The 10,659-nt window shown below is 35.9% G+C and overlaps 1 protein-coding gene across 1 annotated transcript in view; it reads left to right on the top strand.

Annotated features, from left to right (window-relative positions):
- Tsc22d2 (TSC22 domain family member 2) overlaps window positions 1–9,107 on the top strand; it is an 89,819-nt gene extending 80,712 nt beyond the window's left edge. Inside the window, exons 7-8 of the mRNA XM_015486731.2 lie at window positions 2,563–2,614; window positions 4,122–9,107. Of these exons, the coding sequence (XP_015342217.1) occupies window positions 2,563–2,614; window positions 4,122–4,382 (313 nt within the window). The 3' untranslated portion in view covers window positions 4,383–9,107. The remainder of the gene's footprint in view (window positions 1–2,562; window positions 2,615–4,121) is intronic.
- The last annotated feature ends 1,552 nt before the right edge of the window (window positions 9,108–10,659 follow it).

The following is a 10,659-nucleotide window of genomic DNA, read 5'->3' on the forward strand; positions in this document are numbered from 1 at the left end:
TTTTTCCCCCCCCCCCCCCCCTTTTATTTTTCCTTCTATAACTGTCATCTCTGTAAGCCAGTGGTTCTCAAATATGGTCAGGTAGCAGAATCAGCATCATCTAGAGCTTGTTAGAAATGCATATTGGCTGGGGATATAGCTTAGTTGGTAGAGTGCTTGCCTCGAATGCATAGGCCCTGGGTTCAATCCCCAGCACCACAAAAAAAAAAAAAAAAGAAAGAAATGCATATTGCTTGGTCTACCCTATTCCTGCTGAATCAGAAACTGGTGGGTGGGCGGAGCCCACTAGTCTGTTTTTACCAAACCTCCAGATGACTGTATGCTAGCTTGAGACCACTGCATTAGGTTACTGAGTAAAGTAACAGCAATCAGAGTAGTCACAGGTCATTATAGTATTAATAATCATGTCTGTGACTGATTTAATTCTATTAAGAGTACAGCACTGAACAGACTAGAACTACTAACCCATAAAGTCCCGAGTTTTCAATTCTGTAAATATTTCCACAGAATTACACATGTACATTAAAAAAAAAAAAGTGGCAGTAATATTCTAGAGCTTATAAATATTATATTAATATTATAATCATAATTACATTTTTAGTAGCAGAATATATGATCACCTATCATATACTTAAATATATACAGCATTTAAGTTTTTGAGGTTTTCCACATCTAGTACAATGGGACAGAATGGGTTAGTACCTTTCAAGGGATATGTACCTATAATATTATGCATAAATTGGGATATGCATCTATATACCTACAACATTATTCATATCTTGTAAGCCAGTTTCTAATGTGAAAGAAATCAAGGACAAGAGTTTTTAGATTAACATTCAAAGAATAGTATGGTAACTATTCCTTTGCTACAGGATTTTAATCATTTAAAAAGAAGCAATAAACCATTTTTAAGAGTTTTTTGAGTTGTTTAAAACTGATATTAAGCTTAACATATCGAAGTATTTAAATAAAATATGTCAAAGGAATAGAATTAATCGAATCTTTCCTGGTAGAAATAAAAATATGGAAAGTATAATTAGAATTCTCAAGCAAATGCTCATCTAAATCCCTGTCACCATTTTTTTTTTGCCCAAGTATGGTTGGTTCTGGCACTGAATGTTACACTATATCCTCATAGTGAATATACTTCTGTAATTTATAGTTGCATATAGTCTTATTTTACTTTGCACAGCCCTCTACAAGCATTTAAAGCCCACTATGTATAAAGTATTTGTTAACGATCTGTATATCCTTTCCAGTTATTAGGTATACAAAACCCTTTTCATCTTAGAAATGGCAACAGCAATGAGTGAAACATTATGCTGTAATCAATGTGGTTAATGCTCAAATAAACAAAACATAGTGTTTTCCGTGTATTAATTCAATTTCTAAATCCCAGAGTTTCAGGGATTTAGAAGTGGAAAGTTCATTAAAGTTTTGACACCAACACCTTCATTTTATGAATGGGGATGCTGAGGTCCAAGGAAGTTAAGTAGATGATTTGCTAATGGTCACAGGGGTGGGTAAGTGAGTAGCAAAACCAGAATTATAACCAGATCTTCTTTGATCACAATCTAAAAGATACAACTACTTTGAACAATATATTTCTGAGGCTTAATCTGATATAACCATTTAAAGTAAAATAGTATTCTGGTATTTTAGTACCAAATTCTTCTGACTTTGTATATTTAGAAATGTTTTGTATAAAAATTATTTTAAAGACCTTTATATTTACATAATAAAGTTATCAGATGTTCTTTTACAAGAGTGATTTTTTTAAAACCTACTACTGTTTTTCAAAATTGATAAAAATACCAATAAGAAAATATAGAGTCTTCCTACTTTTATTACTTAGTACATGGGAGAATATAAACCACCAAAGAGGACAAATATTCAGCCTTCTAAGTCATTAGCAAACAAGTGCTGAAATAGCATTTGAATTTGGGATGTGTACGTCCTGGCTAGACTGCTTTCAGTTGTTTCCAGGAAAAATTGGTCTAACCCACATGCCTTATTAGGTGATTTTTGCCAGCAGGTAACCTATAATCAAAGCATGTAGGTCTACCAGAATGTTGAGTTCCTTGTTAACCAGCTGTGCCCCCAAAGCCCTCTGTATTGTTTTTAGAGGCCATCTCTAAATCATCGTCTGAGTTTTAACACAACAAGTAATCACTGGGATTTCCACACGAGAGGGATGAGACTGATTGTAGAGTGAAGTGTAAGAGATAAAAAGGTACTACTCATTCAGACTATCCTTTGAAGACCACTGAAATGAGATCTTCTGAATAAAATTGAGAGTTACTTTTAAGGCAGCATATGCATATTGTAGGCAAATTATAAATGTTGGAACTACAAAGGAATTTGAGAAGTCATCCATTTACTGAGATCCTCTCTTTAATAGAACTCTTGAGTTTTGAAATTGGGAGAATAGACTTATTAATAAGCTATTTTAAGCAATCATATTTGGTTTTAAATAAAACAAATGTCTTTTACATTATTAAGAGTTGGAAGGGAGATTAAATTTTTTAGAATAATTTAATGAAATATTCTAATTTTTTCCAGTGCATCTGGGGGAGGTGTTGTAGCCATTGACAACAAAATAGAACAAGCAATGGTAAGTAAAAGTTTATAGTCCTCTAATTTCATAGATTGTGGGTCCTGTGAAACACTTTGTACTTATCAATTCTAGATAACAAAGATCTAATTTCTTAAAAGTTGACTAGATTATATTTTTTGGTAATGAGATTTAATTGAAAATGTTAGAACATTGAGAATTTTTAGTCTAAAGATACAAGCTGAGTAAATATTTCTCCCATTTGGACATGTTACATTTCATGCATCACGGTTGAGAAAGGGCCATTGGAAGGGACCAGTGAAATCACGCAGCTGAGCATGGTGATTTCATCAAAGGCCATGTCTCCATGAGCTTCAATGAGTGGACTGGTTTCAGGTTCTGGTTTCTGCTATTGCCATCATTTTTTGGAGGGGGAGGGTGTTCCCTTAAAATACATTGATTCAAGAATATTTAAAGTAGCCAGGCATGGTGGCCCATGCCTGTAATCCTAGCAACTTGGTAGGTTGAGGTAGGAGGATCACAAGTTCAAGGCCAGTCTAAGCAACTTAATGAGATTGTCTCAGAAAATACAAAGGGATAGGATATATTTCAGTGATAAAGCACCCCCTGACTTCAATCCCAGCACCACAAGGAAAAAACAAAAAAAGATCATTATAAGTATAGATGAGCTATAAATAAGGACTCTTGATCTCAGACTGTTAGGAAAAATAAATTCTAAGATTTTAAAGTTGGAAATTACATTATCCATATCTTGTAAGCCTGTTTCTTCTGTAAAAGAAATCAAAGACAAGTGTTTGTTAGATTAAAAAATAGCATGGTAACTATTCCTTTGCTACAGGATTTTAATCATAAAAGAAGCAATAAACAATTTTTTTGAGTTTTTTCAGTTGTTTAAAACTGATATTAAAGCTTAACATTTTGAAGTAGTTAAATATGTTAAAGAATAGAGTTAACTCAATCTTGCCTGGTAGAAATAAAAATATAGAAAGTATAATCAGAATTCTCAAGTAAATGCCAATCTAAATCCCTGTCACTTTATCTCTCTCTGAAGTAGTTCTGCGGGTGATTTAATATCATTTTTTCATTGGAGCATTACTCCAACATGTAAGCATGTGGGTTTTTTTAAACATTTTTTTTTTTTATTCTAAGCTTAAATTGATTTGGGGGAGTGAATATTATTGGAAATCATCCAAAATTATGAAAAGAAGACTTTGATGGTGCATACATGTAATCGCAGCTACTTAGGCTGAGGCAGCAGGAGGATTGTAAATTTAAGGCTAGCCTGGGCAACATATCAAGAACTTGTCTCAAAAAGAAAAAAAACTGGGGACTTGCTGCTCTAGTTGAGAACTAGATTTTACTCAACCCATCACCCATAGGCCTAGTCATGATATAGCAGGAACATTAAAAGCAAGAGCAGGAAAACATATAAAAACACTGTGTTTATAAAAAACACTTTGTGTTTACAGGGCACCAAGTAGTCTAGAACCAAAAAGCAATGCCTTTTCCTTTCTATTTTTGATATTCCTAATTTTGTTTTTCACAGGATCTGGTGAAAAGCCATTTGATGTATGCAGTAAGAGAAGAAGTGGAAGTTCTAAAGGAACAAATAAAAGAATTAGTTGAAAGAAACTCTTTACTTGAACGAGAAAATGCACTGTTAAAATCTCTTTCAAACAATGATCAGTTATCCCAGCTCCCAGCCCAACAGGCCAATCCTGGTAGCAGTTCTCAGCAGCAAGCAGTGCTAGCACAGCCTCCACCGCCTGCGCAGCCTCCACAGCAGCCGAATGTCTCCTCAGCATAAGCTTTCTTAAGCCTCACTAAGGAAAACACTGACAGCAATCCATCTGTGTGCCACTGCTGTTCTTCCCACTTTATACGAAAGCAAGTAGCCATGCTTTGGTTGTGTGTTTGGCCTTTTCAGTATTAGACAATCATTCTACAAGAGCTTTTCCTCTCTAAGATGTCATGCAGCGCTTTCGATGTCCAGTTCTATGTCATCAGTACACACGGAGAATAATAGATGGGGTTTTCTAAAGCAAGCAGAAGTCTGCATTTCACCTGGTGCGCATGAGTAGGGTCTTTAAGAGTTTTGGTGGCTCTCCATGTTTCCTGTTACCATGGATTTACCTTGAGCCTTCTTACCACATTATAAGTAACAGTTCATCTAAAGAGCCACTTTTCTTTCAACATCAGTAACATTTGCCTACATAAGTTTTCATTTATTTGTGTTTTATTTATTACAGGGCTGCTATTTTCATAATGTACATGAACAATGTCACAGAACTTTTTTAATTTTTTTGAATAATTATAAATATCAGTAAAGGAATTGAAAGACAGGATTGCATTTAATAGATAAAACGTTTAGGCAATAATTGAACAAAAGAATCCTGGCATATTTCTAACACTAATGGCAATTTAGCTTTGGTATTTATTTTCAGTAGTAAAGACCCAGCTTGAATGTAAATTTTGTATAGTGTAAGTATGAAGAACGTAGTGCAGCTGTACAGGTAGTCACCAGTTATTGTGATATAATAAATAATTGGGCTATTTTGATGAAGAAAACTTTGTTCATTTGTTTCTACTTTCTAATAGAGAAATTGCCACGATTCCTCTGCTTTCTGACATTTCGTATGACTTTTCTTTTGGTTGGGAATAAAAAGCTGTGAAATTGTTCAACCTACTTTGTAACCAAAGAAGCAAAGCTGTGTAATGGAGTTTTGTTTTTTGTTTTTTTTGTTTTTTGGGTTTTTTTTGTTTTGTTTTTTGTTTTTTGTTTTTTTTTTTATATATATATATATAATGCACATTCTTTATGTATTTTTATTTAGTGTTTTCTCGGTCACAATTTTCTTTGCTGTCTAGCATGATCTGCATGACCTATAATCTTTGAACCACTTTCGTACCTCATGTTTTTATCCAGCACTCTTATTGTAATATGTACTAGTCTGTGAACAATGTCAAATAAAAAAAGAACGAACAGGTGGTTTGGTGGAGCTGAGCTAGTGTGCAAAACGCTAGTTGTACAAAAACAAAAATGAAGTGAGCCATCTTTTGTTCATTTAAAATGGTGTTTTGAATTTCGTATGCAGAAAACGTTTTGTTACATTGCAGATTTTAATGTATTTAATAAATGCAACATGCAGATTAAGTGCAGTGTATACTGAGTATTTAAATTAAAATGTACATTTCATAAATACAGTTTCAAGAGAAAGCATCGTTTTGTGTATACTAACACATTAAGTGTATGTCAGAAATTGATGTATAAATATATATTTTAACACATTTTCTGAAATTAAACTGCAGTTTTGTTGAAATATGTGGCTCTATATGTGTTCAAAATTTGACTAGATTTGTATTTTCACAGTTCAGAGTATTCCTTAAATGTGAAAACCTGTGTTGTTAATGATTTAATGATAGTTCTTAAATTTTCAAAGTAAATAATTTGAAGATTGCTAGAATGGTGAGCAATATTTGTACTCAATAATCATATTACATTAAGTAGGAAATCCTTGTCTACCAAAACTTTTACTTGAATTCAGAAAGGTGCCTGTAGAAATTAACGTGCTCTATCTATAGCCAGTGAACTAATCAGGAATTAATGAGAAATGGTAGTTACCTCTCCATGTTAAAGAGGATAAGTGTTCTTTATTTGAAATAAAAGCTTAATCAGATTATCCACAAACAAAAGGCATAAAATTGAGATGTACATGGGATTACCAAATATTTTATATTCTAGTTGTGCTGCAGGATGTATTTTCAGCGAACACATTTTTAATGTTAGTTCCTTCAAATATTTCTAGTTATTATCTATATAGGCTTGATAGTCACCCTAAGAACGTGAAGTAGAGCCACAGTGGGTGAGATAGAATGCGAAGCTTTGCTGTGGAAGTGTTAACCAAAAGATGTGCTGCGTGCACCCTTCAGTGCTAACAGTGAGTGCTTCACTCAGTCAAAGAAAAATATGCAAGAAAAGCTTGGAGAGCTGGGAATGTTGTCAGTGGGAGAGCACTTGCCTGGCACGTTCAGGGCCCTGCAGTTGTTGATCCCCAGCACTGGGAAGAAAAAAAAAAAGTTGCAATTTTCGTGAAAGTAAGAGATAAATTTTTGGTTCTGGGGACAGAAATATTTTATAAAGGATAGTAGCTGTGATCAAGAAAATTAATATGTTAAAGTTTAAAATGGTAACAGCAGTCACTACTAATGTTAAAAAGGAGAGGAAACCATTCACAGGAGAAATAAAGTGGTTTCTGAAGTTTCAACCTCTAGTAACCTAAGAAATACAAGTTAATATTTTTAACCAGTTGTTGTGTCTTTTAAATAACAGGGCTTAATGTAGTAAGTCAGGCTTTTCTGTGTACTTGAGAAAGAAATTTGGCAATAAGTATCAAGAGCCTTAAATACTAATAGTCTTTTCAGTTCAGTGATGTGAGAACTCATGGTGCAATGTCAGAAATACAAAATTATTGTGCCTGCCCTCTGCTTACTTTCTCCTTCCATCAGGACTCAAAATTCTCCCTTTAGCCCGGCACCTCCCACCCCCACTAAAAAAAAAGCTGCAAAGAGAAGTCCCTACATCCACACCTCCCGTGAGGCACACTCCGAACTCTAAAGTTGGGGATAAAGTGGAAAAGCTATTAGACTTGTATTTGGAAGTGCTGAGCATTCCCCCCAATGGGTTAGTTTGTTTAGGATCTTGAGTAACTTTCAGTTTTACCTTGAAGCTTTGGGTCTCTTGCTCCAAATAGAATATTAACTGGTTGAAATTCCAATTTGGGGGCAGTCTTATAGGTATGTCGTGTATCTCTAATTTCTCAATGCAGTGTCTACAGACTTGGGTGCTACATAAGTGTTCTGTTGGTTTATTTAGCCAACCAGGAATTCATAAAGTAGAAATTTTTCTAATACAGTTATATGTGTATAATTCAAATCTGATCTTCCCCAAAGAAAATTCATCTTATGTAATTCCAGTGTGATGTTGGAACTTGCAACATCTCAAAAAGACAACACGCCAAAAAAAAAAAAGTAGGGAGCTGAGATTAAATATTTAGTTATTTTAACTCATAATTAAGTTATAAATGAAGCTATTTAGCCCAGTGGTTGATATGATTGAGTTCTCTTCAATAATACTGTTAAAAAGACAAAGCTTAGTCCTCAAGATTTACAGTTTAAGGTTACAGACAACAGATACAAAGCAACAGTTGGGGGGAAAAACCTTACTTGGTACTTGTACAAAAGATGGCTTTGTCAGAGTAGGTTTCCTAAGAAGTGATATCTGAGTTTTAGGTTACAAGAGCCAAGTGGAAAGGCATTCCAAGCACAAGAAAACAGTGCTCAGGGGTTTAAAGCAGAGAGCATGAATAAGAGTCTTAAGTGAGCCCCAGAATTTCCTGGGAGACAGAGTGGCAGTGATGACCCCACTAGCCCTTGGTGGTCTTGGCACCTATTCGAAAGCAAGAATAATTTATTGAATGGTTTTAAGCAGTATGATATGCTCAGATAGAGTGGCAGATGGGAAGTCGATTGCGGGCTGAAACTGGAAGCTAGGAAATAATTTTGGAGGGACAACAGGAATCCAGAGAAGAAATGATGAAAAGGCAGAGTTGCACAGGCAGTTCCTGTGAAGCTGGTGGAGGAAGTTTGTGTCGGGCCTTTCTGTGCCATTTTTCAATGGATGTTCCATTCCCAACATCAGATGTCTTGTTTCCTTGCCCTTTCAAGGAAAATCAAAGAGCCCCAACTCATACTTGAAAGTTTGAGTCCGTCTTTTATGTCCAACAGCCATATATTTCATATATCTATGAAATCAAAGTCTTTGTTTCCTGTTAAAAGAAATTTCAAGAATCTAATAAAAGAGTGGGGGACATGGAGGAACCTTGATGATCAATTTCTGCCTCTGTCAATTCAGCCCTAAAGGTTAATAAAATTTAATCCTTTTATGGTGACTAGGATTAGCATAATTTCAAAGCCTTTCCCTAAAGAGATGTTTCTTGCTCTCTGAAAGGATGAATGGCTTCTGGCTCCACTGCAGGTCCTGGTAACACTAGTCAGACTAGATTTTGCCAAGTTTTAGCCTTTTGTCCTTTGAGGGAGATCAATCCAGCAGACTTCTAGATCAGTCCCCAGTTCAGGCAGCAGCCCCCTACCACTGCCCTTCTCCAGCCTCCTAGTAATCCGTGTTTTATTTTCTAGCAATACTACTCGTTTATTATTCTGTGAGGTACATTTGCACCAGTTTACCTTTTTTTGACATTCCAGATTATATCCTTGTCTCATTAATTCTGTACCAGGTCACAGAAATCCATACCGAGATCTGCTCTTCAAGTACATACATTCTCTTTGTAGGTGGAAGGATCACCTATATAAGTGCTATGGTTACTATTTCCTGAGTGGGGTACAATTGGTATGGCATGCTGTGTTCAGAGAGAAAAAATGCTACGTGAGGCACTGTATAAAGCAGGTTCAAGTTCACAGACATCTGCACTCCCCCTCCACCCCCGCCCCTTAATGGAATCATCAGATAAAGAAACTTAAGACAGCTTTTCAAGATTAGTGATGGCAAAGCAAAGTAAGAAGCTGGTGTTTTGCACTGGCACAGTCCACTTGGTCATTGAATTGGTTTAACATACCTGGAGGGTGAGTTAGCTTTATTTTTCTTTCTCTGCACAGGGAAACTGATAGATTAGGCTGTTTGAAGAATTTTCCTGCAGCCTAATGTCTCAGATCCAGAGACTTACAGACTTAAGACATTGTCTACAGAAGCCATAGTTACCCCTCAAAAAAGGGAAGGCAAAGGTGTGCTAACTTGGAAAAAGAACTGAATTTTAAAACAAGACAAATGCAACTCTTCAACTCTCCCATGAAAAAAATCAAGGCTACCTTCTCATTCCAGCCTCCAGCATGCCTGCAATGTTCCCATGTAACAACAAAGTGCTCTTGCCCACTGCCATCCAGAATGTTTTCTAGATCACAGTTCTGCTGTCATTCACAGGCAAGCAACGTATCTATAGGTAGATCAAACCAGAGCAAGTCCATACATGTGCACGAGGTACTATCAGGTCAGTGTCTAGTTCTAGTATTACTACTAGAAATAAATATACAGTATCACTTAATCAGGTGGCAGACTTGCATAGACAAGAAAAAAATATATAAATTATGAAGCAGCCAAAAGTGAAGTTCAGGAGGAATTTGGGTTACATTGTTTTGTTTTAAAAAAACATTGTAGAAATGTGATTCCATTCTCTTTTAGTGTAGGTGCTGTGCCCTGTACGAGACATTTGGGGATAAAAGATGAAAGGGACATGATCCGTGCCCTCCCAGAGCTCAGGATCCATGGACGGGCCGAAGCTGGAGCAGCACAGTGCCAGTTTCAGGTTCAGTGTCATGGTGTGTGGACCTCAGACTTTATTAGATGAAAGGTTCATGTATATAACAGTGACATTGCCATGTCATGTGAAACCCTGTGCCTTTGCCAGGAAACAACTTCAAATCACCTAAGGAGCTCTAACATTAAACAATGCTTTTAGAAAGAGGAACTGGTTAAAAAAAAAGCCTCCCACCTCTACTTGGAGGCTATGAGATACTCCTGCAAAAGAGAAATTAGCCTGTGATAGAAGTTTACACATTTTTTAATACCCTAAGTTTTTAGTAGATAATGAAACTGATTTAAATCTAACTTGGCTAGAACAGGATTTGTGTGTCATGAATTATATTGTCTATTGTCTCACAAAAAAACATATCTTGGCTGACAAAAGCAGCTACCATTCAGGAACCAAGTTAAGAATAACTCAGGTGCCTGATGCCAAAAACAAGTCTCTATTAAGAGCTGAGAATCCAGAAAGAAACACAAAGGTATACTGAGTAAATGACAAAAGTGGCGTTTCAAGTCAGTAGGGAAAAGAAGGAATTAGTCAACTAGTACTGAGACAGCAAAGCCATTTGGGAAGAAAGCAGAAGGTTTAGATCTCTCACAAAAACGGATTCCACCAGGACTAGCAGGAAGCCTTCTGCTCTTTCGGTCACATATCCTTTGTAGAAATTGAACCATGGAAAAGCAAATAATTACAGGAAGAGAGAGTTGA

Source organism: Marmota marmota, unplaced genomic scaffold (genome assembly GCF_001458135.2).
Source record: "Marmota marmota marmota unplaced genomic scaffold, marMar, whole genome shotgun sequence".
Lineage (NCBI taxonomy): Eukaryota > Metazoa > Chordata > Mammalia > Rodentia > Sciuridae > Marmota > Marmota marmota.